Genomic DNA, 23,295 nt, shown 5'->3' with positions numbered 1-23,295 from the left:
AATCAAATAGTAATAGGAAAGGTAGAAATAATCCCTGCATGAAATTCAGTATAAATACTTGATATACTTTATATTGTAATAAAGTCTTGGCAAGGGTCTCTAGAAGCCACTTCTAGCTCTCTCCCGGGCACTGTTACAAGATAACTGCATCTGTTGTGAATTACTTTTTAGTTTCAAATAAAATTAGAAAAATTGTTTTAATTAGTATTTAAAATGTACTTCTGTGCTTTTTAAATTCCAAGAAAGCTGAATCATTTGGTAACCCTCTTAAAAATCCCAGGGAAACCAACATTGTTGGACAATAAATGTAGTGATGTTCAGAAGGGAACTTTCCTCCTTTCTACAGATTTAAAATATTGAAAATGAACAGCGCTCCCAGCTCACCAAAAGTGAAGCCCAGAGAGAACAGAACATACACACAACAATCCCTGTAGTGGCATCAACACTGCCCCCTGTTGGTTATCCCAAGAATAGAAAATGATGGCAGTAAGGAATCAAAGTGTGTTTGAACCTAACTCAAGCACCTCCCTGCTATGTGACCTGGGTATCTTATTTTAACCTTTCTGGGTGTCAGCTTTTTCATTACGAGAATGAGGATAATCAACTCACAAAGAAGCCTGGAGGATTAATTAGAAAAACATCAAACACACTCCTTGAAGCAAGAAAAAAAAAAAAACAAAAACCAACTTATCAATCAATATACCAAAGAGCTTTTGCTATTTTCCCTTTTCTTCCTTCTTCATCCATTACTGCACTTGGAGGTTATGTTCACTCTAGCTTTATTTATCTCCTAGAAAGCCAGCTCAGAGATGGTAGGAAAACCCAGATGTCTCTAGTATGGACTGACTCTCTCTCTCTCTACCTACCTACCTAGCTATCTGTCTAATCTATCTATTATCTATCTGTCTATCTATCTATCTATCTATCTATCTATCTATCTATCTATCTATCTATCTATCTATCTATCTATCTATCTATCTATCTATCTATCTATCTATCTATCTTTAAAAGATTTATTTATTTATACATACAGAACTAGGGTATAGGCTAGAGACAGAGTGGGGAGCAGAACAGGCAGATGCACTGAAATACACTGCTGAGAGGAGCAGTGGGCAAGGCAAGAGAGGTCTGCCACACCATGTGGGTCACCCTCCTGGCCAGGGTTGAACTCATACTGCAGTAGCGGCCATAGTTTCACAGTGCTGTGCTTTAACCTGCTGCGCCACCAGGGAGGGCATGTATGTGCTCTTAAAGTCCAGTAAGTGGAGAAGTTAACCCAGTTCACACTGTTGACAGTGGCTGAGTGCTCTGATTATAGCTTGATTCTTGGGGATGGGCAGCCTGTTGGGCAACAGCAATCAGGGCAACACCGAGGTGACACTGAGTCATATTCGTTCTTACAAGTCCACCCAGGCAACTACTCTTTTTTTTTTTTTTTTTGGGGGGGGAGTGTCTTTTCTTTGCATCTACTTTCAAGGGATTATTTTTCCCCTTAGAAAAGATCACTTCATTCTTTCATAAGGAATCTACAGTTCACAAACCAGAGAGATCTTACAGGGAAGGGAGACAGAGAGGGATCAGAAGGAGGGGGCAACATGGGGGCCTCTGGTGATGATGGGTGGGGAAGGGGGGGTAAACAGCGTTGCAAAATGAACCATAATGTCAACAGATTTTTTTTTATTTTAAAAAAAGAATCTCCAGTTTATGTGGTCCAGTCACCAAGCTGTATGGAGGTTCTTAAAAAAATGGATCAACCAGGCCCTCCCTGGTGGCGCAGCAGGTTAAAGCACAGCACTGAGAATCTAAAGCCGCTTCCTCATGAGTTCGATTCCCGCCTGCCCTGGAGGTGACCACATGGTGTGGCAGACCTCTCCTGGCCCGCCCGCTGCTCCCCTCAGCAGTGTACTTTGTCGATCTGCCTGTTCTGTTCTCTACTCTGTCTCTGGTGAAGCCTCTCACCGCCCCTGAGCCTCTGGCCTGTACCCCAGTTCTGTATGCACAAATAAATAAATCTTTAAAAAAAAAAATGGATCAACCATATGACCCAGTGATTCCTCTCCTAGGAACCTACCAAATGGGCACAAAAACACCAACTCAAATGGACACCTGCTCCCGTATGTATACTGCAGCACTATTTACAACAGCTAGGATATGGAAACAACCCAATGACCCCAAACAGATGTAGGCTACACACACACACACACACACACACACACACACACACACACACAATGGAATACTACTCAGCTATCAAAAAGACAGACGCATGCATTTGGGGCAACATAGATGGAGCTGGAAGGGATTGTGATCAGTGAAATAAGTCAAAAGGAAAAAGATAAATATCAGATGGTTTCACTTACATGTGGAATATAAAGAAAGCAAACAAAAAGTCAAGAAAAAGACAAAACTTGCCAGCTGACCAGAGATCAGAGGCACCCAGGAAAGGACGGAGAGGGATCAAAACAGGGATGGGAAGAGCACAAGGGACTATGGGTATTCGTTCTGGGTGCTGTGGTAGTGGAAGAACTACAAGGACCACACCTGAGGGGAGAAATCAAATATGCCTCAAAATTAACAATGTTGTAAGAAAGTTTAAAAAAAAGAACCCCCAGTTTATGAAACTCTATATTATAATCCATAGAACACCTTACCAGTAAGTTGATGAATGAGATCAGTATTTATCTTTTCTTTATTTCTAAAGTTTAATGGAGATACTTATGTCTGTCTACCAGAGAAAAAAAGGACAGAAGAGCACCTGACGTGTCTCCATTAATATCAGAATATGAAGTTCCAGCTTGGTAACCCTTGACGAGCTGCCTCAGTGCCCTCATCTGACAGATGGAGCTGCTGGATGAGCTGATTTCGAAGGGACTGTTCGGTTTCCAAATTCCCCAGTGATGCCTGCCCCTACTTTGTCAACCATGTCCTTAAGTGTCAGCACAAATGATGAATGAGCACTCCTGAGCTAGGTTACAGGAGGACAGATCTGTTTGGGGATTTGCAAACACAACATGTCACAGAGAGAAATGCATTTTAGCAGGGGTGGAACATAAGAGGCCTGTGAGCAAATGGAAGCAAAGCAACCTAAGGAGCAAATGAGCATTCCGAAGCACAAGCTCTTATTATGATGGGTCATTGCACTCTGTCCCCCAAAATTTTTGAAGAGGAAGCCGCTTACCTTCTCCTGAAAACACAGTTAAGTTCAATATTTGTCAGGGAAGGGAGGCTCGGGCAATGTTTGCTGAATTGAACTGGACAAGGCTTTTAACCTTCCTGAACTTTAGTCTCCTTCTCTCAAAATGGACACAATATAAATCTACCTCCCGTCGATTGTGGTCATTTATACATTTCTGGAGATTAATATCAAAGCTAAGCCCATGACATCTTTTACTGCCTTCTAGGTGAGTCAGGGCTCTGCCAGAGAGTTCTCAAGAGCTAAAACCCATCCTCTGTGTAGATTTCAAAGACAACAGATAACCAAGCAGAAAAGAGAAGTTTTTTTTTTTTTAATGTGGCTGTGAGCAAAAACCCATCCCAGACACAGATAATTGTAGCAGTTCCTTCAAATTTTACCTTTCAGCTAATCCCCCTTTAGTGAGGCTTGAAATGATTATAGGATCAAACGGCTCTTCGGTTCCTGAAATCGTGATGCCGAGGGGGCCCCCATAGCGCTTAAGCTCCACGGTATAAATAATTGCTCCAGAACTTTCTTGCTCATCTGCAATAAATGCCACGGAGTCAGAATTAGTTTCTTTGGAAAAAGTAAAGCAGTGAGACATAGATTCACACATAAAAGAAGAAATTCAAAACACCATCATTATGTCTCTGAAAATAATTATTTTGGGACGCAGCATTTCCTTGCTAAGATCTTTCATTGGAGGATGGGGATTCAGTCATCATTGGTGCCAGGGAAGGGGTTTAAAGTCTATGAGCGACCTTCTCAGTGCGCACTGCGGGTCTTTTATGCTGTGTTCATGTACCCAGGATTTTACAAGTGTGGAAGACCTGTGGAATGCACATATGGCTGAGGAGGTAATATGGGAAGAGAGAGTCACACAGTGAGTAACAAGTCAGCTCATGCAATTCTGATTTTCAGGCTTTGGAAGCAAGCTACCTTTCAGAGTTTTCTATGCCTTTTGTGGAAAAGTTGACATTGCTCAGGGCTGAAGCAAATGTTAACAAAAGAGGTTGGCTTGGAGACCTAGAATCCCTGACATATCGTCCCACTGTGGTTTTATAAAGTTGTGAAAATTCTGATGTATTTACAGAGATCAAAGCAGAAATCTGGAGGATTCTCTCTCTTCTGCTCTTGTGATCAAGAGCCAAGTGGGTTATGTTTCAGCAGCATTCACCAGGTTGCGACACTGTCACAAAAGCTCCCTTTTTGCTATTTCACATCAGTATAAAGGAAGACAGTTACCAATGCACTGTGCCTAAAGCACTGGCCTGACAGGGGTCCTGGGCGCAACTTCAACAGAGTTGGGTGTTTGAACTGTCAGGGTTGCAAAGATGAAGTCTCAGAAGTCAAAGGATTCTTACTTGCTTATAATAAACTTAAAATTCTTGATCATTTCTTGTTTTATTCCTTGGGTCTGGGATGGGAGCTGCAACTGGTTAAGGAGCTATTTTGATTTCTGTATGAAAGGGTGTAATGAAATGGTCCAGTAGCTACTTTAACAAAATCATCACTTTTACTATCAGACTGTATCATAATGAAGCATTAACACAGTCACGTTTCTGCAATAAGCAGCTGTTCCTTTATGATATGAAACCCTAAAATAAAGAGGAAAAGAAAAGCTTGAATTAACAATTCAATTATCTGTGTGTGCCGTGAAGAATCACAATGAATATCAAACGAAAGGTCTATAGATGGAGAATTCTGGAACAGACTCATCACCTCTACTTCCTCAATGCTCTATTCCTAATAAGCTCCCTTTATATAGAAAGTTAAAGACCATCTTTCATATAACCACATTGCTTAATCAACATCTCAGGATATAAAAATCCTCAGTGTTAGACTCAAATTTACACTGACAGCTGAGAATCAAGCTGCCTCAAGCTTTTAAAAACTGTTTGATGGTTCACAAAGTTCTTCCAGGCTTCTATTTAGGTGGTGGCCAACAGGACTGTGAAGGTCTGAGAAAAGCAGCAAGCTACAGGATAATAAAAAAAAGAACAGAAGCTAAAATTAAAAGTACAAATTTCTTTGTACCATGACATTTCATCATCCTTCAGAGCTGCTATGACATAAATAGTATTACTGAATAGACTGCATAGTCTTTGCTGTCTGCCACCAACTATATTCTGGATAAAAATTCTAGATGACTTATTTGATTAAATACTGGTGACAGCTACGCACTCCAAGTGACCGCATTCACTTCCCTGAGGGAAAACCCTGATCTTCTGCTCTCCCCTTACAGGGTAAGCACGTGCATGGCCTAGTGAATGAGTCCCGGCTTTCTAGATTTGGCTGTCAGCTTTGTGGGAGTTGTGGGGCAACACAGCTCCCCACTACCTAGAACCTCACTATCCAGATCCCAGGAACCCACAGGAGGTTTCAGCTGAAACTTCAGTCTCAGATGAAAATAACCTGACAGGAAGCTGAGTTTGGGGGTCATCCCAATCACCCGGAGAAGAGGAGAAGCTGTCTCTAGTCAGCTGATTCTTCAGGCAAACCACAGTGAGTGCCCTGTGTTATTTTTAAACAATTCTGCAACTTGCATCACAAAGACGACAAAATAACATCCGAGATGAAGTAAATATGTTTAGGTCATTCAAATTTAGACCAATTTTTGTGGGGATGTTTTTAATTAGGCAGCCTCATAATAATGGAAAGGCAATTATTAGGGCACTCGAGTCTAAAGAGAGAGAAATGCAAATCAAGTAACTGGCAGCATCTTATCGCACAAGGATGTACACTGGGAAGAGGAGAGCTGGATTTAGATTATGACAGAAGCTGATTTCTGATTTTGTCAGCAAGTACATGCCAGAAACAGAAAACAGAAAGGGGAATTTAAGAGCCATTACGATCAAAAGCAATGAGTACATCTTTTAGGGCCAACTGCTTGAAAACACATTTCTGTCTGTCTTTGAAAACTAAGGAACACGGGGTCACTATATTATGACATTAAGAATTATTACTAGGAAACCCTTGAGAGGTGGATTAGTTAGAGGTTTAGAGGAGTACAAAGTGGTTTCTGGAACACATGTTACATCCCACTTCTTGAGCTGGTTCTGGTTATGTAGCTGTGCTCTCTTACTGAAAATTAGCTACACACTATGATTTGTACATTTTTTTCTTATCTATCTGTCTGTCTGTCTGTCTGTCTATCATCTATCTATATCTATAAACATTTGATTTAGGCAATTTTTCAAAAGTGAATAAACAATCTTGCTATAGCAAAGTAATTATTTCTAGTATTTTGACATTTGATATTTAGTGATGTTTCAGAAGTCTTTTAAAAAACATCATTTAAGAACCTTTACGGCCCTCCCTGGTGGTGCAGCGGGTTAAAGCTCAGCACTAAGAAGCTAAAGCCACTTTAGCATGAGTTCAATCTCCGCCCTGGAGGTGACCACATGGCGCGGCAGACCTCTCCTGACCCGCCCGCTGCTCCCCTCAGCAGTGTACTTCGTCGGTCTGCCTGTTCTGCTCCCCACTCTGTCTCTGGTGAAGCCTCTCACTGCCCCTGCACCTCTAGCCTGTACCCCGGTTCTGTATGCATAAATAAGTAAATATTACCCAGCAATCAAAAAAATAAACTCATGCCTTTTACAGCAACATGGGTGGAGCTGGAAGGGCTCATGCTTGGTGAAATAAGCCAGAAAAAGAAAAATACTAGATGGTTTCACTCATAGCAGGAGCATAAAGGACCAGGGTGGAGGAAAAATGATAATGAACAACTGTATACCAGAGACATTTTACGGGGGTGGAATGGGGACTGGGATAAAAAATGTGGGGGGCAAGTGCACTGTGGTGATGGGGTGATGGCACACGGGTGAACTGGTGATGAGAAGCCCACGGGGATTACAACTGAAATGGAAAAGGCACAAAATGATGTAAAAATAAACTATTATATTATGAAAAAAAAAAGAAAAACAACAAAATCTTATATGGGTGTCTTGAGAAAATAGATATCAAATCAGTCTGGCTTCCCGGCTTTTGTAGGGGATGCGTGCTGGCTGCCTACATACTATTTCAACCACACCGCTGGCCATCTGCCCACCAAGGGTCTCCCCTGCCTCTTGCTCTGGAGGACACCCTCATCGTGCTTTGCCTAGTTTTTCATGACAATGGAGTCTTCTGAAATTGCCTCCCTTGAGAGGCAGCATTTGCCCCAAGTCTCCACATTCATTTCACCAGTGCTGCTAATCTATAGGTCTCTTTGGGTATTTTTTTTCCTTTGTGGAATTTTTTTTAAAGATTTATTTATTTATGCATACAGAACTGATGTACAGGCCAGAGGCGCAGGGGTGGTGAGAGGATTCACCAGAGAAAGAGTGGGGAACAGAACAGGCAGACTGAGGAAGTACACTGCTGAGGGGAGCAGCGGGTGGGTGAGGAGAGGCCTGCCAGGCCATGTGGGTCACCTCCTGGGCCAGGAATTGAACTAATGCTAAAGTGGCTTTAGCTTCTTAGTGCTGCGCCACCAGGGAGGGCCTTTTGTAGAATATTTTTAAGGCACAAATCTGAATCTGCTAGCTAATGGCTCACTTGAACTCTTCATTCATGCCCCATTTTTTAAAAAAAAGTATTTATGCATGTAAGAGCTGGGGTTTAGGCAACAGGTGATGGGGATGAAAGAATTCACCAGAGACAGAGCAGGGAGCAGAACAGGGAGATTGACTGAAACACACTGCTGAGGGAAGCAGTGAGTGATACAGGAGAGGTCTGCTGTGCCATGTGGGTCAGCTCCCAGGTGTGGGTCAAACTCGTGCTGCAGTGGCTGCGGATAGCTCACAGTGCTGTATCTTAACTCCTGTGTCACTAGGCACCAGGCACATCCCCCAAGTCTCTAAAAAATGCAATCCTTTCAGAGCTTAATGGAAGCCTCTATGTGTCCAGAGGCTCACACATCCTCCCTCATCCCAATCTAGTCTTCCTAATTCTCTCCTCACCAAACCACTTGCCCTTTCTTAAAAAGCCCTTTTCTATAACAAAAATAATGAACAACCATATACTGGAGACATTTTGTGGGGGTGGAGTGGGGAATGGGATCAAAAACGGGGAGGGGGGAGGGAAATGCATGGGATTATGGTGATGGCACACGGGTGACATGGTGATGGGAAACCCGCGGGGATTACAATTGAGATGGAAAAAAAAAATGTACAAAATGATGTAAAAGTAAACTTTTGTAATAAAAAAAAAAAGCCCTTTTCTAACTTCTTTAACCTTGCACATATGACATCCTGTGCATATGCACTTTCCTCCCACCTGGAGGAATTTCTACGCTTTCAAATGTTGTTCAGCTGTCTGCTCTTTCTGGAAGGCTTTCTGGCTCCTCAGGGGGTGCTCAGGCTTTCCCATGAACATCTCCAGCTCCTGCATATTCTTGTGGTGTTGTTCAACTCTGATCTTAATTCTGGTTCTTCTTCCCCTCCCCAAGGAGAAAAATCAAATTTATTTATTTTTAAAGATTTATTTATTTATGCTTACAGAGATGGGACACAGGCCAGAGGTGCAGGGGTGGTGAGAGGTTTCACCACAGACAAAGTGGGAAGCAGAACAGGCCAACTGACTGAAATATACTACTGAGGGGAGCAGCAGGCAGGTCAGGAGAGGTCTGCCAAACCTGCCAAACCATGTAGGTCAGCTTCCTGGCCAGGGATTGAACTTGTGCTGCAGTGGATTCTGAGAGTTTCATAATGCGGTGCTTTAACCCGCTGTGCAACCAGGGAGAGCCCCCAAAAATCAAATTTAAATGTTTTCTCATGAGAAATGCAATGGGAAGGAGTAGGAGTCAGCGAGGCAGGGCTGGACACTGGAGGACCGCATACCATTGTAATATAAAATCAATTAAGATTCTTTGCTCCCCCAAAATGAATTTTTGTTCCCAACAAGAAGTGAGTTCAAGAATATACTTTCATTCTGTTTTAATTGTCTCTAACTTATCTCTTCCAGTAGAACAGACTCAGATTGAAAACAGAGATTTTTACCTCCTATCTCTAGAGCCTAGCACTAAGTCTGTAACCAAGGAGACCAGGAAAGACTTGGACAAATGCGTAAAAGGATGTAAGTTAGCTTGCAGTCACTGATTCTGAGGGAAATGGTCTCTAAGAGACTTTGTGAGTCATCTTCCCTGTTATATCACGGTGATACTGAAATGTCAGGTTTTCAGGCCGAGTCTCCCAGCCAGAAACGGATCCCAGGCTGCGGGGGTGGCGCTGAGTCCCGCCCACTAGACCGCCACAGGTTGGCGTCTCAGGAAGCTACAGCAGGAACCTCACTGTCACTCAGGCAAGCAAGTGAGCAGAGGCAGGTTTGTTTAGAGAAAGAAAAAGCTTATTATGGAGAAGGGGAATAGACATAAAGTGAGACTCCCAGGCCAGAGGAACCCGGTCTGGAGGTGCCAAGCAGGCTGAAGTGGACTTTCTCCCCTATTCTACAGCTCCATCAGGCTCTCTGATTGATTAGTTCTCAGTGGTCTCACTCCCTGCCCTAATGTCTCTATGCCCAGAACTAAGTCTCTGTGTCCTACTCCTTATCTTAGAGTCCTTCTTCTTTATTGTCTTTGTTCTGGAATTTTCCCATTGCCTCTAGTCCTGGGGTGTTTGATTAGTCCCTTTGGAAATGTGTTGCCCTTATCTCTGGGTGCCTTAACTCTTCTGAGGTTCCTGTCTGCACCCTCCCCCCTCCCCCAGCCTAAAGCTGCCTAATTATCCATAACTTGACTTAGGATTCATTAGCATAAAGGTCTAGTTTCCTCCTCCAAGGTGAAGCAAACCCAACCTGACTTCTTGTGAGACTTTGGCAAGAAGACCTGGGCTACCATGGTGGGAACTAGCGAGCCTACAGCCTCTTCTCTTCAGAGTCCCAACAGCATCTGAGTCAGCTTCAGGCTGCATCTCCAATTCCATTGCCTTCTCAGGCAGTTGGCAGGTGCACGACCTGCAGTTTAGAAGGAGGGTGACAACTGCCCATGCTTAGACCACTATGGAGGTGGAACCACTCCAAGACACTCTCTCCTTGAGTTCTCCAGCTCAAGAAGCTTAGGAAGGAGCAAATGAAGTGTTTAACCAGAACAGAAACTTTCTGAGCAGGAAAAAATTCAGGATCACCAGGAAGTTTCAAAGTGAGCTTAAACAGATGTTAATGATATTATAAGCAGCCTTTATATCACAACAGAAGGCTTACAACTATTAGTGAAAGACATGAAAGGGGGCCAGCCTACTTGTTTGTTCTGCTCAGCTCTAGTTAAGAAAATTAATGGGACTGCAGAACAGATGCAAAATTGCAGCATTACTTATCTGCAATGTTATTTTCGGGCTTCTTGAGAGCTGCCTGTTTAACAAAATGAACATTATCTGGCTTGAATCCATAATGGCAGCTGCTTCTGTGGCCAAATAGGAGGCTTGGATTTGGGAGAGAGCCTCTGGAATGCATAAATGTGCAGGTCAATCAAAGTTCATTTCAATTAAAAGTGATGGGATTCATTCAGATATGGTTCCATTTTCTTGAGGTGTTCAGGCCTGACCAAAAAAAAAAAAACAAAAAACAAAAAAAAAACCCCAACCAACCAAACAAAAAAACCCATTTCGACATATACTCCTGATGGCTTTCTTGCCCACTGTGTGGTCATTTCAATGCACCAGCAGAATTCCAAAGAGTTGCTGATGTTCTAAGAACAGAATTTGAATTTATGTAAGCGATCATTTATAAGAGTCTAAGTAGGTTGCTGTGACAGGGCTTCCCATGGTAGCCTTGGAACCAATAACTTTGGCATCCCCTGAGAACTTGTTAGAATACAATTCTCAGCTCATCCTAGACCTCTAGCAATCTGAAACTCTGGGGTGGGGGTGGTGGTGGGGAAGGGAAGTGTCCAGTCATCTGTGTTTTAGTAAGTCCGTTGGGTGACTGCGATGCTACTGGAGTTTGACAGTCAATACTTTGAGAGATCAAGTGTGGAAAAAAAAAAGGAGGTGTATTTTTTTTTTCAGGGAGTGATTAATTTTTTAATTATTATTTTTTAATTGAGGTAACAGTTTACAGAACTGCATGATTCAGAGGCATAAGTGCACACCTTTTTCGATGTATATTGTTACACCACACCCACCTCTGAGGCACCCATAGCCCCCTACCCTATCACAAGAGGGCTTAAAAAACAAACCTATCTGGCCCTCCCTGGTGGCGCAGCGGGTTAAAGCACTGCACTGAGAAGCTAAAGCTACTTTCGCATGAGTTCAAATCCCGCCTGCCCCGGAGGAGACCACATGGCGAGGCAGACCTCTCCTGACCCGCCCGCTGCTCCCCTCAGCAGTGTACTTCGTCGATCTGCCTGTTCTGTTCCCCACTCTGTCTCTGGTGAAGCCTCTCACCGCCCCTGAGCCTCTGGCCTGTACCCCAGTTCTGTATGTACAAATAAATAAATCTTTAAAAAAAAAAAAAAAAAAAACAAACCTATCATCGCTTCGTTATGCAGCCAATCCCTTGCCCAGCAACGCCCTACTATAGGTCTTAGTTAAAGATAATTCTTATTTTGGGGCCCTCCCTGGTAGCACAACAGGTTAAAATGTAGCACTATGAAGCTGCTCACTGCAGCATGAGTTCCACCCCTGGCTAAGGGGGTTGACCCCCATGGAGTAGCAGACCCCTCCTGACCCGCCCGCTGCTCCTCTCAGCACTAGTGGGTATTAGTCCATCTGCCTGATCTGTCTCTGGTAAATCTCACCACCACCCCCACCCTCCGAACCTCTGGCCTGTTCCCCAGTTGTTGTATGTATAAATAAACCAATCTAAAAAACATGATAATTTTTATTTTCTTGTAATGTGGATCTCTGCTGCTTTAAATTAATTTGAAGGGAAAAGGGTGCCCGAAAGTTATTTAGCTGACTTAACATTGATGAATTGAAGAAAAAAATATATGAAAGCCCAAATCTTTGAAGGCAGATTTAAATGGCACTATGACTCTATCTTTGTTTTAGACTCCATTTGGAAATGTATAAAGGTGATTTGCTTCAAATGAGATAAAGTGCAGTCTGGAAATGTTTCTTTATGCAGATTGGAGCTAGCAAAGATAAAATACTGAATTTATGGTCTCTTAGAAACATGTTATATGTTAGAAGTAAGGTGCTCTGCATCAAGAGACAGATCATTAGCAGCTGTATATCTGGCACAAAGACAGCAATACAAAGCAGACCCTTGGACATTATTTTGAACAGATTTGGAAGCTTCCATCTGTTTCTTCCCTCAACTCCCCCAAAGTCCTCTGATTTGCTTCAGGCTTCTCCAAACTCAGGACATCTTTAACCTCTCCCCTGTTTATTTCTAATGGATCAGTCAAGGAAAAATGATAGATTTTATTGCAAAAGGGTTTATTTGTATTTTGGGGGCTAGAGCCCAATGTATTTTGGGGGCTAGACTTGGGTAGATCCAAGTCCTGGAAACTTGCACCTTTGTATGTTTGATTTTATGTTTTGGGTAATGAAAGATGATAAGTGTAAAAGTTCCTGAAGGCAGAAAGGTTACTAAATATGGCACAGTGGAGTAAGTATTTACAACACCAAATGTCCCAAAAGATGTGGCCACTGTAAATAAAGCTAAAATTAATATTAAATACATAGCTGTTGATACTTAGGATTTATTGGCTCTTATATGGTGCCAAGTACTATTGCTGAATACTTAAATAAATTACCTCATTTGATCCTTAAAACAGCCAGTGAAATAGACCTTAAATGGACACTTATAGATGAAACTGATGAACAGGGAAGTTTTTAATTTTCTTAAGTTCTTAGTCCTTAAAAAAAAAAAACCCAACTGAAAGCTGGGCAGAGATGCTTTATAGGCACGTCTCCAAAAGACATACAGATGGCCAAATGGCACATGAAAAAAATGTTTACTATCACTTATCATCAGGGAAGTGCAAATGAGAACCCCAGTAATAGACCATCTCACAGCTGTGAGAATGACCCATATCAAAAAGCCCCCAAACAACAAGTGTTGGTGAGGATGTGTTGGTAAGAACGTAGACTGGCCCAACACCTATGGAAAACAGTATAGAAGTTCTATAAAAATACATCTTATGCTCCAGGCATCTCATTCCTATCTAAAGAATGCAAAAACACTACTTTGGAGGGTTATATGCACTTCTATGTTCACTGCAGTGCTGTTTACAATAACTGAGTTATGGAAGTAACCTAAGTGCTCAAGGATAGATGAGTGAATTAAGATTCCATGCATGGAATGCCACAATGGAATACCATTCAGCTATAAAAAAGATGAAAACTTGCCTTTGTGACAAGGATAGAATGGGAGGAAATTATGCTAAGAGAAATAAGCCAGAAGGAGAAACAAATACCAGATGCTTCTCTTTACTGTATACTATGGAGAAACAAAACGAAGAATCAGACAAAACAAACCAAACCACCAACTGGAAATTTGTAAAACTGAGGTCACCAGTGGGAGAAGAGAAAGGCAGCAGGAAAAGGTGGGAGACTATGGTGGAGAACTTAGGTATCTCGGTGGTGGGTGTGGTGTGGCAACATACAACTGAAGATGTAAGAGCCTATATTTGTATCTTACACAGCACTGTAAACAATGTTAGCTTAATTAAAACAATTATTAGAAAATCAAGAAGAAATTAACATACTCTTTTGACTACATAGTTCATCCTGAACTGTCGTATACTTGCTCTGAGTAAAAAAGATTTCAAACTCAAATTATATGTATATCTTCATGGGAGAAGATACTAAGATCACTCAAGTTCTTGCAAAGCAATGATCAGAAGATAATTGTCATGTAGTTAGTCTTCAATAACAACATGTCTGCACATACATACATATATATACACACACACATATAAACATGTATCAATCTGAGACAACGTGATTGACATGTCCGTCACATCTATTGTTAGTATTTGGGTATGTCTGTACTTTTCAGTAGAAGAATTTAAGATTACAGAAACATAGAACCTCTTCAAAAATGAAAAACAACAATAACAACACACAAAACCAGCAGGATAATGACCAACATAATAGGCATAGGAGTTGTTGGGGAAAGGCATGAATGAGTAAAATGAGGCAAAGTAGCAACTAACTGAAAGTCAGATCTTGCGCTCCCAAGTTTTCGACTGTTTCTGAAACTCTTCCTAAGCTTGGCTTTGGAATGGGGAAAATAGCCACCATCAGCACCATAAATATTCATCTCTGCTTTGACTTTTTTTCACTCTGCAAGAAGTTAGCCGAGAGCTGCTAAGCTTGGCAAATCATGCCAAAAGGGCTTCTCCACAGGGCTTTGCCTCTTCATTAGTACAGAACCCAGACTGCTGTTTGAGGCTTTATCCCTCTTTTAAAATAAATCCCACAAAGAAACTGCAATTGAAGCATGCTTGTAAGGGGAGGAATGCAAATGTTGGTACAGAAAATCAATTACTTGGGAAATAACAGTGAGTACAAACCTATGCATATTTTAAACACTGATTATATAAAGTATTTGGATATACTCATTCTTACCAGCTGCACTGCTGAATGTAATTACTGACTTGTTTTGACTTTGCCTAGGAATCGCAGACGCAGGGCCTGACATGACTATGAACGCCAGATTTAGATGTTGTGATTACAGGAGTTTCCAGAACATTGACAATAACTTGTTATCAGCTGCGATGAAATCATATGCAGTAACAGCTCTCTGAAGCAGTATTCAATTAACCAGTTAGCTGGATTAACTGTGGCTTTCCATCCTCTTTGTAAAATATACTGACCAATGCTATAGAAAGCTCCAGATTAATAGGTTTTTCTTTCCAGTAACCCTATGCACTTCTGCTCTTGCTACCACTTGTGCTATAAAAATTTAGGGTCAGTTATGTTTATTCCTAAGCCTGTTTATGCCAGTTTTACTTGTTATTGTAACTATGCAATTTAATATATGAATCTTATATATCCTATGAAATATAGGCTAGTAGTCCTATGAAAACAAAATTAAATGCTTTGGAAAGATAATAAAGGGGGTGTTATTAAGCAAAAATCTGCTGTTAATTACATAAGGAAAAACTTGAAAACATTGGAGATAATAAAGATCTAGATGGAGTAAGTATTCAGATTACTTTAAATTTCACTGTATTTTTAAAAGCAAAACTGGAAATCATTAAGCTGTATATTTTGGGTAAACCTTAAGAAAACAAGTAAAAAGACTTGTAACTATAAGTAACAGAATGATACTTATAGGTCAGGTCTTGGCTTCACCAGTAAGACTGGCAACATTTTAACTCAACATTTGTTATGAACATATAGCAGCTGACATTTCATGAAAGGACTTTTCCCAACAAGCTCTGTTATTTCTCAACTAGCATGGCGGGTCAGAGTGTAGCCCCTGGACCCAGCAACATCACCAGGATGCTTGTGGCATCCAGAATCGCAGGTCTGGCTGGAGTGAGTGCCCAGGTGATTCTGAGACCTACTGAAGTTTGACAGGCCCTGCACCGCTGTATTCTCACACATTGCTAGAGACAAAAAAATGGCTACAGCCCTTTTAGAAAAGCAATATCATATGCAACTCATCAGGAGTCAAACATTTTCTTTTTTTCTGACTCAGCAATCCTACTTCTAGGAATAGTTCCTAAGAAAATAATGAAACAGTAAAAGAAATTTGATTACAGATATCCTGGCATAAAGATATCTATGACTTTACCAGGGAAAATGATCAAACAACTGAAAGCAATCTAAGTAAGAGAAGAATGGTATATAAATGACAGGGAATAAAAACAACAGGCAAAAAGGACTTGCAAATGGACAAAGCATTTATAAAGCTAAGTAAAAAATGTAACATGCATCATGGTTATAATTATATAATCAACTGGGAAATGAATTCTATTGTATTAGGTGTTATTGAGTGATAATTTTGTTTTCATCTTTAAGCGTTATACAAATGTTCATATGAAAATACCTTAATTATATCCTTTAAAAGCACCATTACTTAAAATTCACACTACGCTCTCAACATACAATTTAAAGACTTTTAACTATGTGAAACACCACTGCCATGTGACTAGGCAGCTGTTGCATGCAGAATTCCAAGGTTTAATATCTTTTGTGACAGATGGGCAGTTAGCGAAATCAGTCTTAACTAAGGAGCCTTGCCATACCTGAATTATCTTCATCTTTGCGGATTTTGAGCTTCACCAGGTCTTCACACTGCTGCAGGATCTGAACTGCATCTTCCATGGAACAGTTGTCCAATCGGATGTTATCGATTGCAAGCAGTTTATCCCCAAGTTCCAGGGTTCCAGTTCTGTTAGCAAAAGCATTGCAAGCATGACTGATGACAATCACTTAGCCAGGCCATTAAGAGGCATTAAACATTCTGTAGCATTAGTGTAATCTTTCGAGAAAAAGAGGCTCTTCAGTTGCTTTTAAATTGTATTTTACTGACAACCCCCCTTTTAGCCAGATAGCTGCGATGACATTAAGTTGCAGAGTATTAAAAACATAATTTTCTTATGCTTTCTTCAATGAAACTGGTTCATCCATATAAGCTTCATTCACTAAGTCTAAGGTTCCTGGAAGGCTGTCACGGGCCAGATCTACAGAGCCCAAGCATCCTTATGCTTATGTTTCACTACACCCCTAATCGACACTTCTCTACAGAAACCAGGTGTCCGTTGAACCATTTCTGATGGTGGGCAGTCCAGACACTAGGAACGCTGAGGGCACAGCACAGACATGGAGGAGGGCTGAGATTTGTCATTGCTCATCTTACCATCTGCACCCTGGAAACTCACTGTGCATAGGGAGAAAGCATGGCTCTAAATGCTCCTCATCTGGGAAGTGGTCAATGAGATGCTAACATGGGCTGTGCCCACTGCAGAGCTGATGAAAGTTTTAGCCATCACAAACCTTAAAGGGGTCCTTTCCGGTTAAGAAATGCCTTAGAACAAACCAGAAAAACCATTTTCCTTACCTGTGTGCCACACTGCCTTTCTTGATATCTGAGATGACAAGAGGGTCTCCTGGTTTTCTACTGGATGGTGCTGTAATAATGAAGATTGAATGAGTACATCTTTATATGCATGATTCATCCACTACTATACAGTTTCCCTGTTTTACAGAAACTGTTAACGCGAGTATATTAAAAGTGTATCAAAGCAAAGCTGGTCAGGAAACGAATGAGAACATCTACACAACGTATTTTCCTTGATACAAAAATGTCTGCGTTAAAATTTTATAAACTTAAAAACTCAAGTAAAGACATTTTAAGTTTGCAGTTGCAGTCCCTCCTATCAGGTTAAAATCTATTTTAACCAGTGATTTTCAAGAAGGAAGTGAAGGGTGAATAATCCGATAGGAGAGTATTAAAAACAATTAGTGTTCCCCTTAGTGTATTAGTATGTGGTCCCCTAACCCACCTCTGCCTTCACCCCTTCTCAGTGAGGGGATGCTACTGCTTATGACACTATGTCTCATCATTCAACTGTACTTCATAAGAAAGTGAATGAGAATCACCAATTTATAGAGGTTTTTTTTTTTCCTCACAAGGAGATCTTTGGTTACATGCACTGTGAGTCTTTAAATTTTGTTCACCAGTTCATGCCTAGAATGCTCTGAAATGTTCTGGAGGGTAGCAATTTTATTTTATTGACAATAGTAAGTATTTGGTGCTGCTAAATTATATTTTTTATGCCTATCATTATTTCAAATATGTAAAGGTAACTTTTACTGAATTTAGAGGTTAAGACCATTAGCATTTTTGGGTTTTATAATTTTTCTGAGGTAAATTTCCATGTGATGAGAATGAAAAACAATTAGTAATTAGCATACATAGAATTAAGCCTGAAATGAACTGCCGGCTTCACAAGTATCAAAAAGTCATCTTGACTTAGCAAGCTTACAATTAATTTAGGAGTTTGATACTTAAAAATCAACCACACCAATATTTGTAAAAAAATAATTTACCTCCAGGAGGAGATGTTTTGCCAACCTGAAGCCTACACTGATTTTCTTTCAAATATCAATAAAAGGCCCCTAAAGTGAGATTTTATTATAAACAGTCTGATCACCCTATAAAAATCATAGAACCATACATATCCCATAGTCCCGTATGAATCCCAGGAAAATGTTTATGCACAAGAACAGATGGTTTAATACTGCACCACAACACTGAAAGAAAAAGCAAACACATATACCAAACCTTACTCACAGTCTAAATTAGTCCACAGTAAATGTCAATGGGACTTCATTCAATCATTATTCTTAGCTGCCAGCAAAGAATGCAAAACACCCTATTCACTACAATTAATTCATAACTTAAACCTTTACTCAATGATTTGAAATAATTCCTCTGGAGCAATACAGACATTTAGCATTTTTATGCATGTCATATTTCAGAATGGCAAATTGCTCTGGGCATGAGCAAAGAAAACTTTATTATTGCAATGAGGACAACTTTTCTGGCATCTGCCAATGAACTTACACAATGAATGTTTTGGCATGCTTTAGTTTAGTAACCATCACAGAATACCCAACATTTCCTTGGTTTTAAAAATAATCCACGTTCCTCTGAAATGGTGTAAAACAATAATAAAGGCAACTAAATGCATCAAACCCATCTTTTCCATCTTTGCAACGGAGGAGTATAGTCCTGTGGCCTCTTGGACAAACCCACACAGCTTTGTGGAAAGGGTAAAAAGCTTTTTATGGTCTGCAAACGCACAGAGGCCCTTCACCAGTCTTTTCTCTCTTCTTCATTAGGGTGGATGATCACGGAGTGGAGTTGAACCCAGAGGTGGTGCCAATCTACATGAGTTCCTGACTTTGCCACTAGCGCAGCCACCAGGCACCCTAAATGAGACAATGTTTGCTCAGGTGTGGGCTCTCTATAGCCTCTGCTTCCTCACACCAAGTCTTAAGCCCCCACTACCTGAGAGAATGCCACAAACCAGACATGCTTTGCTTGGTTTGTAGAGCTTTAAAAATCTCATTTAGTTGTTCACATCTAGCATATTTCACACAGGGGTTAGAGGTGATAAGTAGTGTACGTAAGAGCGGGACTCAGCAGCATAGCGATTGGGTTCAAAATCCTGCTCTACCACTGCGCAGGCGTGTGCCCGAGCGCATCGCCTCAGGTGTCTTGTTTTCTCGTCCGTAATGATGAGAAAGGTCATGAAGACTATTAACCATGATTATCTAATAGAGGTTTTTCCGTGGGAGGACGGGGAGATCTGTTAAAGGAAAAAGTGGATGGGTGCTACAGGACGTACTACAAAAGGGTTTTTATTGTTATTACAATGACGAAATTACATTGGGCTCAGTTCCCCACCTTCTGCTTCAGAGGCGCCTTCAGTCTCTGCCACCGTCCTCACCGGACTGATGGCAGCTGACTTCTCACCCCTGGAGGCTTCTGAGTCCATCACCCCCCTGAATGAGAATACACCAACATTTACTCAGCTTTTTGAATTTGATAGCTCTCCATAGAATCCTTCATTTTATTTTTTCTTAAAAATTTATTTATGCATGAACTGGGGTACAGGCCAGAGGTGAGGGGCGTAGGGGGGCTCTCCATAGAGTGGGGAGCAGAACAGGCAGAGGCAGAGTGGGGAGAAGAGCAGGCAGAATGGGGAGCAGAACTGAAATCCTCTGCTGAGGGCAGCAGAGGGCAAGACAAGAGAGGTCTGCTATGCCATGAGGTCAGCTCCCTGGTTGGGGATCAAGCTCATGCTACAGTGGCTGCACAGTGCTCCATAGTGTTGTGCTTTAACCCCTTGTGCCAACAGGGAGGGCCAGGCAATGCTTTATTTAACCCTTATTTATTGAATACCAACTGTGAGTGAGTTGCCTCTGTTCTGGGCATTGGGGTGAAACCCCGGAAAGTTGGGTTAAAAGGGGGACCGGTTGGTGAAATCTTATGGTGTCATTAGGCATGAAACAGTTTTCAATTTTCTACAAAATGTTTCCAACTGGGAAAGACATAGGCGCAGGTCATATGGAGGCAGATCAATATGACTATGGGTCAGGGCTATGACTCAGGAAAGAGATGCAACAACAAGTAATTCGGTTCTGAAAAAGAAGAACTATCAAAACTGCATGAAATCTCAATATATATTGGTTGAGAGTCCAGAACGGAAAGTCTGGAAAAAGAGAAAGAACAAGGAAACAAAATGCCATTTTGTATGATGTATATTAAATTTAAAACTCTTTCCCCACTCATATTTCATAAAAGAATTTTAATTCAAACTCTTCACTGTCTCTTCAATGGCAGCTGTTTTTGTTGCTACTAGAGATACATATGTTGAGTTGTCTACAAGTTTTTTTTCCCAGAACTTACCTCTGTCATATCTTTTATAGCTCTTATGTAATCCAGCAATAGGATGTCGCTGGAAATTTGAACCCATATCACAAGTATCCATTGACAATAACTGTACAATAACACTTCCAGTATTGATATTTGTCATGTAACCTATAGGCAAACAGTCTGGATCCTCACATATTTTTTAAAATTTGCTTTTCATTTTTATTAAATTATATGTGCATACAATTGTTTTTATTCTCTGCTTTGTAGCGTATTTTGCCCTTTAAGAAATGTAATACCATCTAATAAACATCTTCTAATTGTGGGAAGCATACATTTCACAAACTATCTTGTTTCTAGTCTCCAAGATTTTTAAAGAGTTTATCAAAAAGACTCTAAACTCCTGAGCCTTGAGGTTTTGATTACTGTAAATTAATTTCAAGTGGATGCACTTAATTCCCAGCTGTTTTTCTTCTGGAGTGGACTTACCATTTTGAGGTTATCTAGTCCATTGCAAGAATGTTAAATTCTGAGATCTGTTCCATCTTTGGCAAACTTGGTTAAAAAAAAAAAGTAACTTTTTTCCTGCACAATAAGGATGAAGTTACAAGAACATATCCAATATTAAATTATAATAAAAAGTAGCATGGATAATGTGGTTGTGATGCTTACTTTGACCTTAATCTAGTGACTAACTGCAGATCATTTCTGGTTCAATACAAATTAAGCATCACTACAGGCACACTCGACTCTTTAAGGCAACTCTGTACCCTACACTGATTAAAACTAAAGAAGAGGGCCTCCCTGGTGGCACAAGGGGTTGAGTCCAGATACTACCGCGCTGTTGGCGGTCACTACAGCATGAGTTCAATGCCTGCCAGGGAGTTGACCCACCTGGCACGGCAGACCTCTTCTGTCTCACCCACTGCTCCCCTCAGCAGTGTATTTCGGTAGATTTGCCTGTTCTTTTCCCCACTCCATCTTTGGTGAAACCCCTCACCTAGCCCCTCACACCTCTGGGCTGCACCCCAACTCTTGTATGCATAAATAAATAAATCTTTAAACAAAACTAGGAAAGAATAAGTGAAGAAATACATATTCATACTTGATTATATTTGCAAGGAACTACCTTTTTGAAAAAAAAAAACTTTCTGCAAAAATAGTCCTCTATTCTGATTCTTCAGCTATAACTTTTGGCTTTCTATATTGCTACTTAATTTTCAGTGTTATTTGCTTATGAGAGATGAGTTAGTTTATTTCCCACCTCTATGCCATAGCATATTTGTCTATATTTCTACCCCTCCTCCCATTCTTCCAATATGCTCTGTCCTAAATTTTATAGGATCAATATTTACTTTAGTGTGACTGTGTCAACAATATTTGCAGACAAGTCATGATTACTTGCCTTTTCTGCTGGATATATTTTCCCTGTACTTATCTGTTGTCTTGATATCTGTTTGCTTAGTTTTCTTGTGTTTGTCATGAATTCAGCAACTCAGACTTCCCCGGTTATGTAAATCTCTCATTATGTTAAATCATCGCAGCAGTTCCCACCTGATGGATTGTTTGCTTTCTGCAGTTGCTACTCAGATCTAGGCCATTTCCTTCCTACAGACTCCACGTACCCAAAGGTTCTTTTTCTTGTTTAATTAATTCAGTAAGAAGGCCATTAGACTGAGGTGTTTGAAGGCCCTCACAGTCTAATAAGCAAACCAACATCTAAGCCTGTAAATGCCTCAAGTTACAAAATCAAAATATTAAAGCTACAAATCACAGATAGCTCTCTAGGCTTTAAGCTACAACCAACCAAGTAATTTTCTTTCTGCCTTTTTAAAAAATAAGCCTTCCCTCTGACTCCTGTTGGTGGGTTGCTTCTAACTACTCCTGGTGTGTCACTGGCCCATTAAGAATTTTGCTCAGGGCCCTCCCTGGTGGCGCAGCGGGTTAAAGAACAGCACTAAGAAGCTAAAGCCACTTCCGCATGAGTTAGATCCCCGCCTGCCCCGGAGGTGACCACATGGCGTGGCAGACCTCTCCTGACCCGCCCGCTGCTCCCCTCAGCAGTGTACTTCGTAGATCTGCCTGTTCTGCTCCCCACTCTGTCTCTGGTGAAGCCTCTCACCCTCCGCATCTCTGGCCTGTACCCCAGTTCTGTATAAATAAGTAAATAAATATTAAAAAAAAAAAAGAATTTTGCTCAAATAAACTTAAAATTTTTAATACGCCTCAATTTATTTTTAGCATTTTTCTCTTGTGTCTTTGGAACCTTTGCATCCTGAAGCTAGTTCTTTCTGAAAAAGTTTTAGAAAATGATGGTCTCCATTCTTTGCTTAGAAACCTTTTTATGTTTTTGAAGGTGGATGAAATCCTCTGGATAGAGCTAGCAAAATGTGAACAAAGACAGTATTCCAATAACATTCTATATTATCTAGTGATTCATGGAACTTTTACTTTGCTAGTCAAGGTGCTTTGCTTAAAGAGCCTCATGAAGTAGCAAAACTACTTTGGGGAATCTCTTTCACTCAGTTTTAATTTTAACCATATATGTACAGACAATAATACCTCACAAATAAAACTAGTCATCCATTTTTCAAATGGAGCAGTAAGTTGAGCTTTTACTGCAAAATTGGCAAACAAACAAACAAACAAACCAAGGAATGCAAACTGGTACAATCACTATGGAAAGCTGTGTGGAAGTTTCTCAAACTGCTAAAAACGGAGTTTCCATATGATCTAGCAATTCCATTCCAAGGGCTTTACCCAAAGGACACAAAAGCATTAATTCAAAAGGACTCCTGCTCTCCTATGCTTACTGCTGCTCTATTTACAATAGGGAAGATGTGGAATCAATCCAAATG

At 40.8% G+C, this 23,295-nt stretch overlaps 1 protein-coding gene across 8 annotated transcripts in view; it reads right to left on the bottom strand.

The window, feature by feature from the left end:
- The window catches only part of GRIP1 (glutamate receptor interacting protein 1), a 389,697-nt gene that overhangs the window by 43,843 nt on the left and 322,559 nt on the right, over nucleotides 1-23,295 (bottom strand). For all 8 annotated transcript variants that reach the window (XM_012720449.1, XM_012720450.1, XM_012720452.1 and 5 more), the window contains 3 exons: nucleotides 17,114-17,183; nucleotides 16,299-16,444; nucleotides 3,574-3,718 (listed from right to left, as the gene is read on the bottom strand). In XM_012720449.1, coding sequence (XP_012575903.1) covers nucleotides 3,574-3,718; nucleotides 16,299-16,444; nucleotides 17,114-17,183 — 361 coding nt within the window. The remainder of the gene's footprint in view (nucleotides 1-3,573; nucleotides 3,719-16,298; nucleotides 16,445-17,113; nucleotides 17,184-23,295) is intronic.

The sequence above is a fragment of the Condylura cristata genome, unplaced genomic scaffold (assembly GCF_000260355.1).
Source record: "Condylura cristata isolate star-nosed mole 26May11 unplaced genomic scaffold, ConCri1.0 scaffold00004, whole genome shotgun sequence".
NCBI classification, from domain to species: Eukaryota; Metazoa; Chordata; class Mammalia; order Eulipotyphla; family Talpidae; genus Condylura; species Condylura cristata.
The sequence above is the reverse complement of the archived record's forward strand: the minus strand, read 5'-3'. Positions and strand labels throughout refer to the sequence as shown.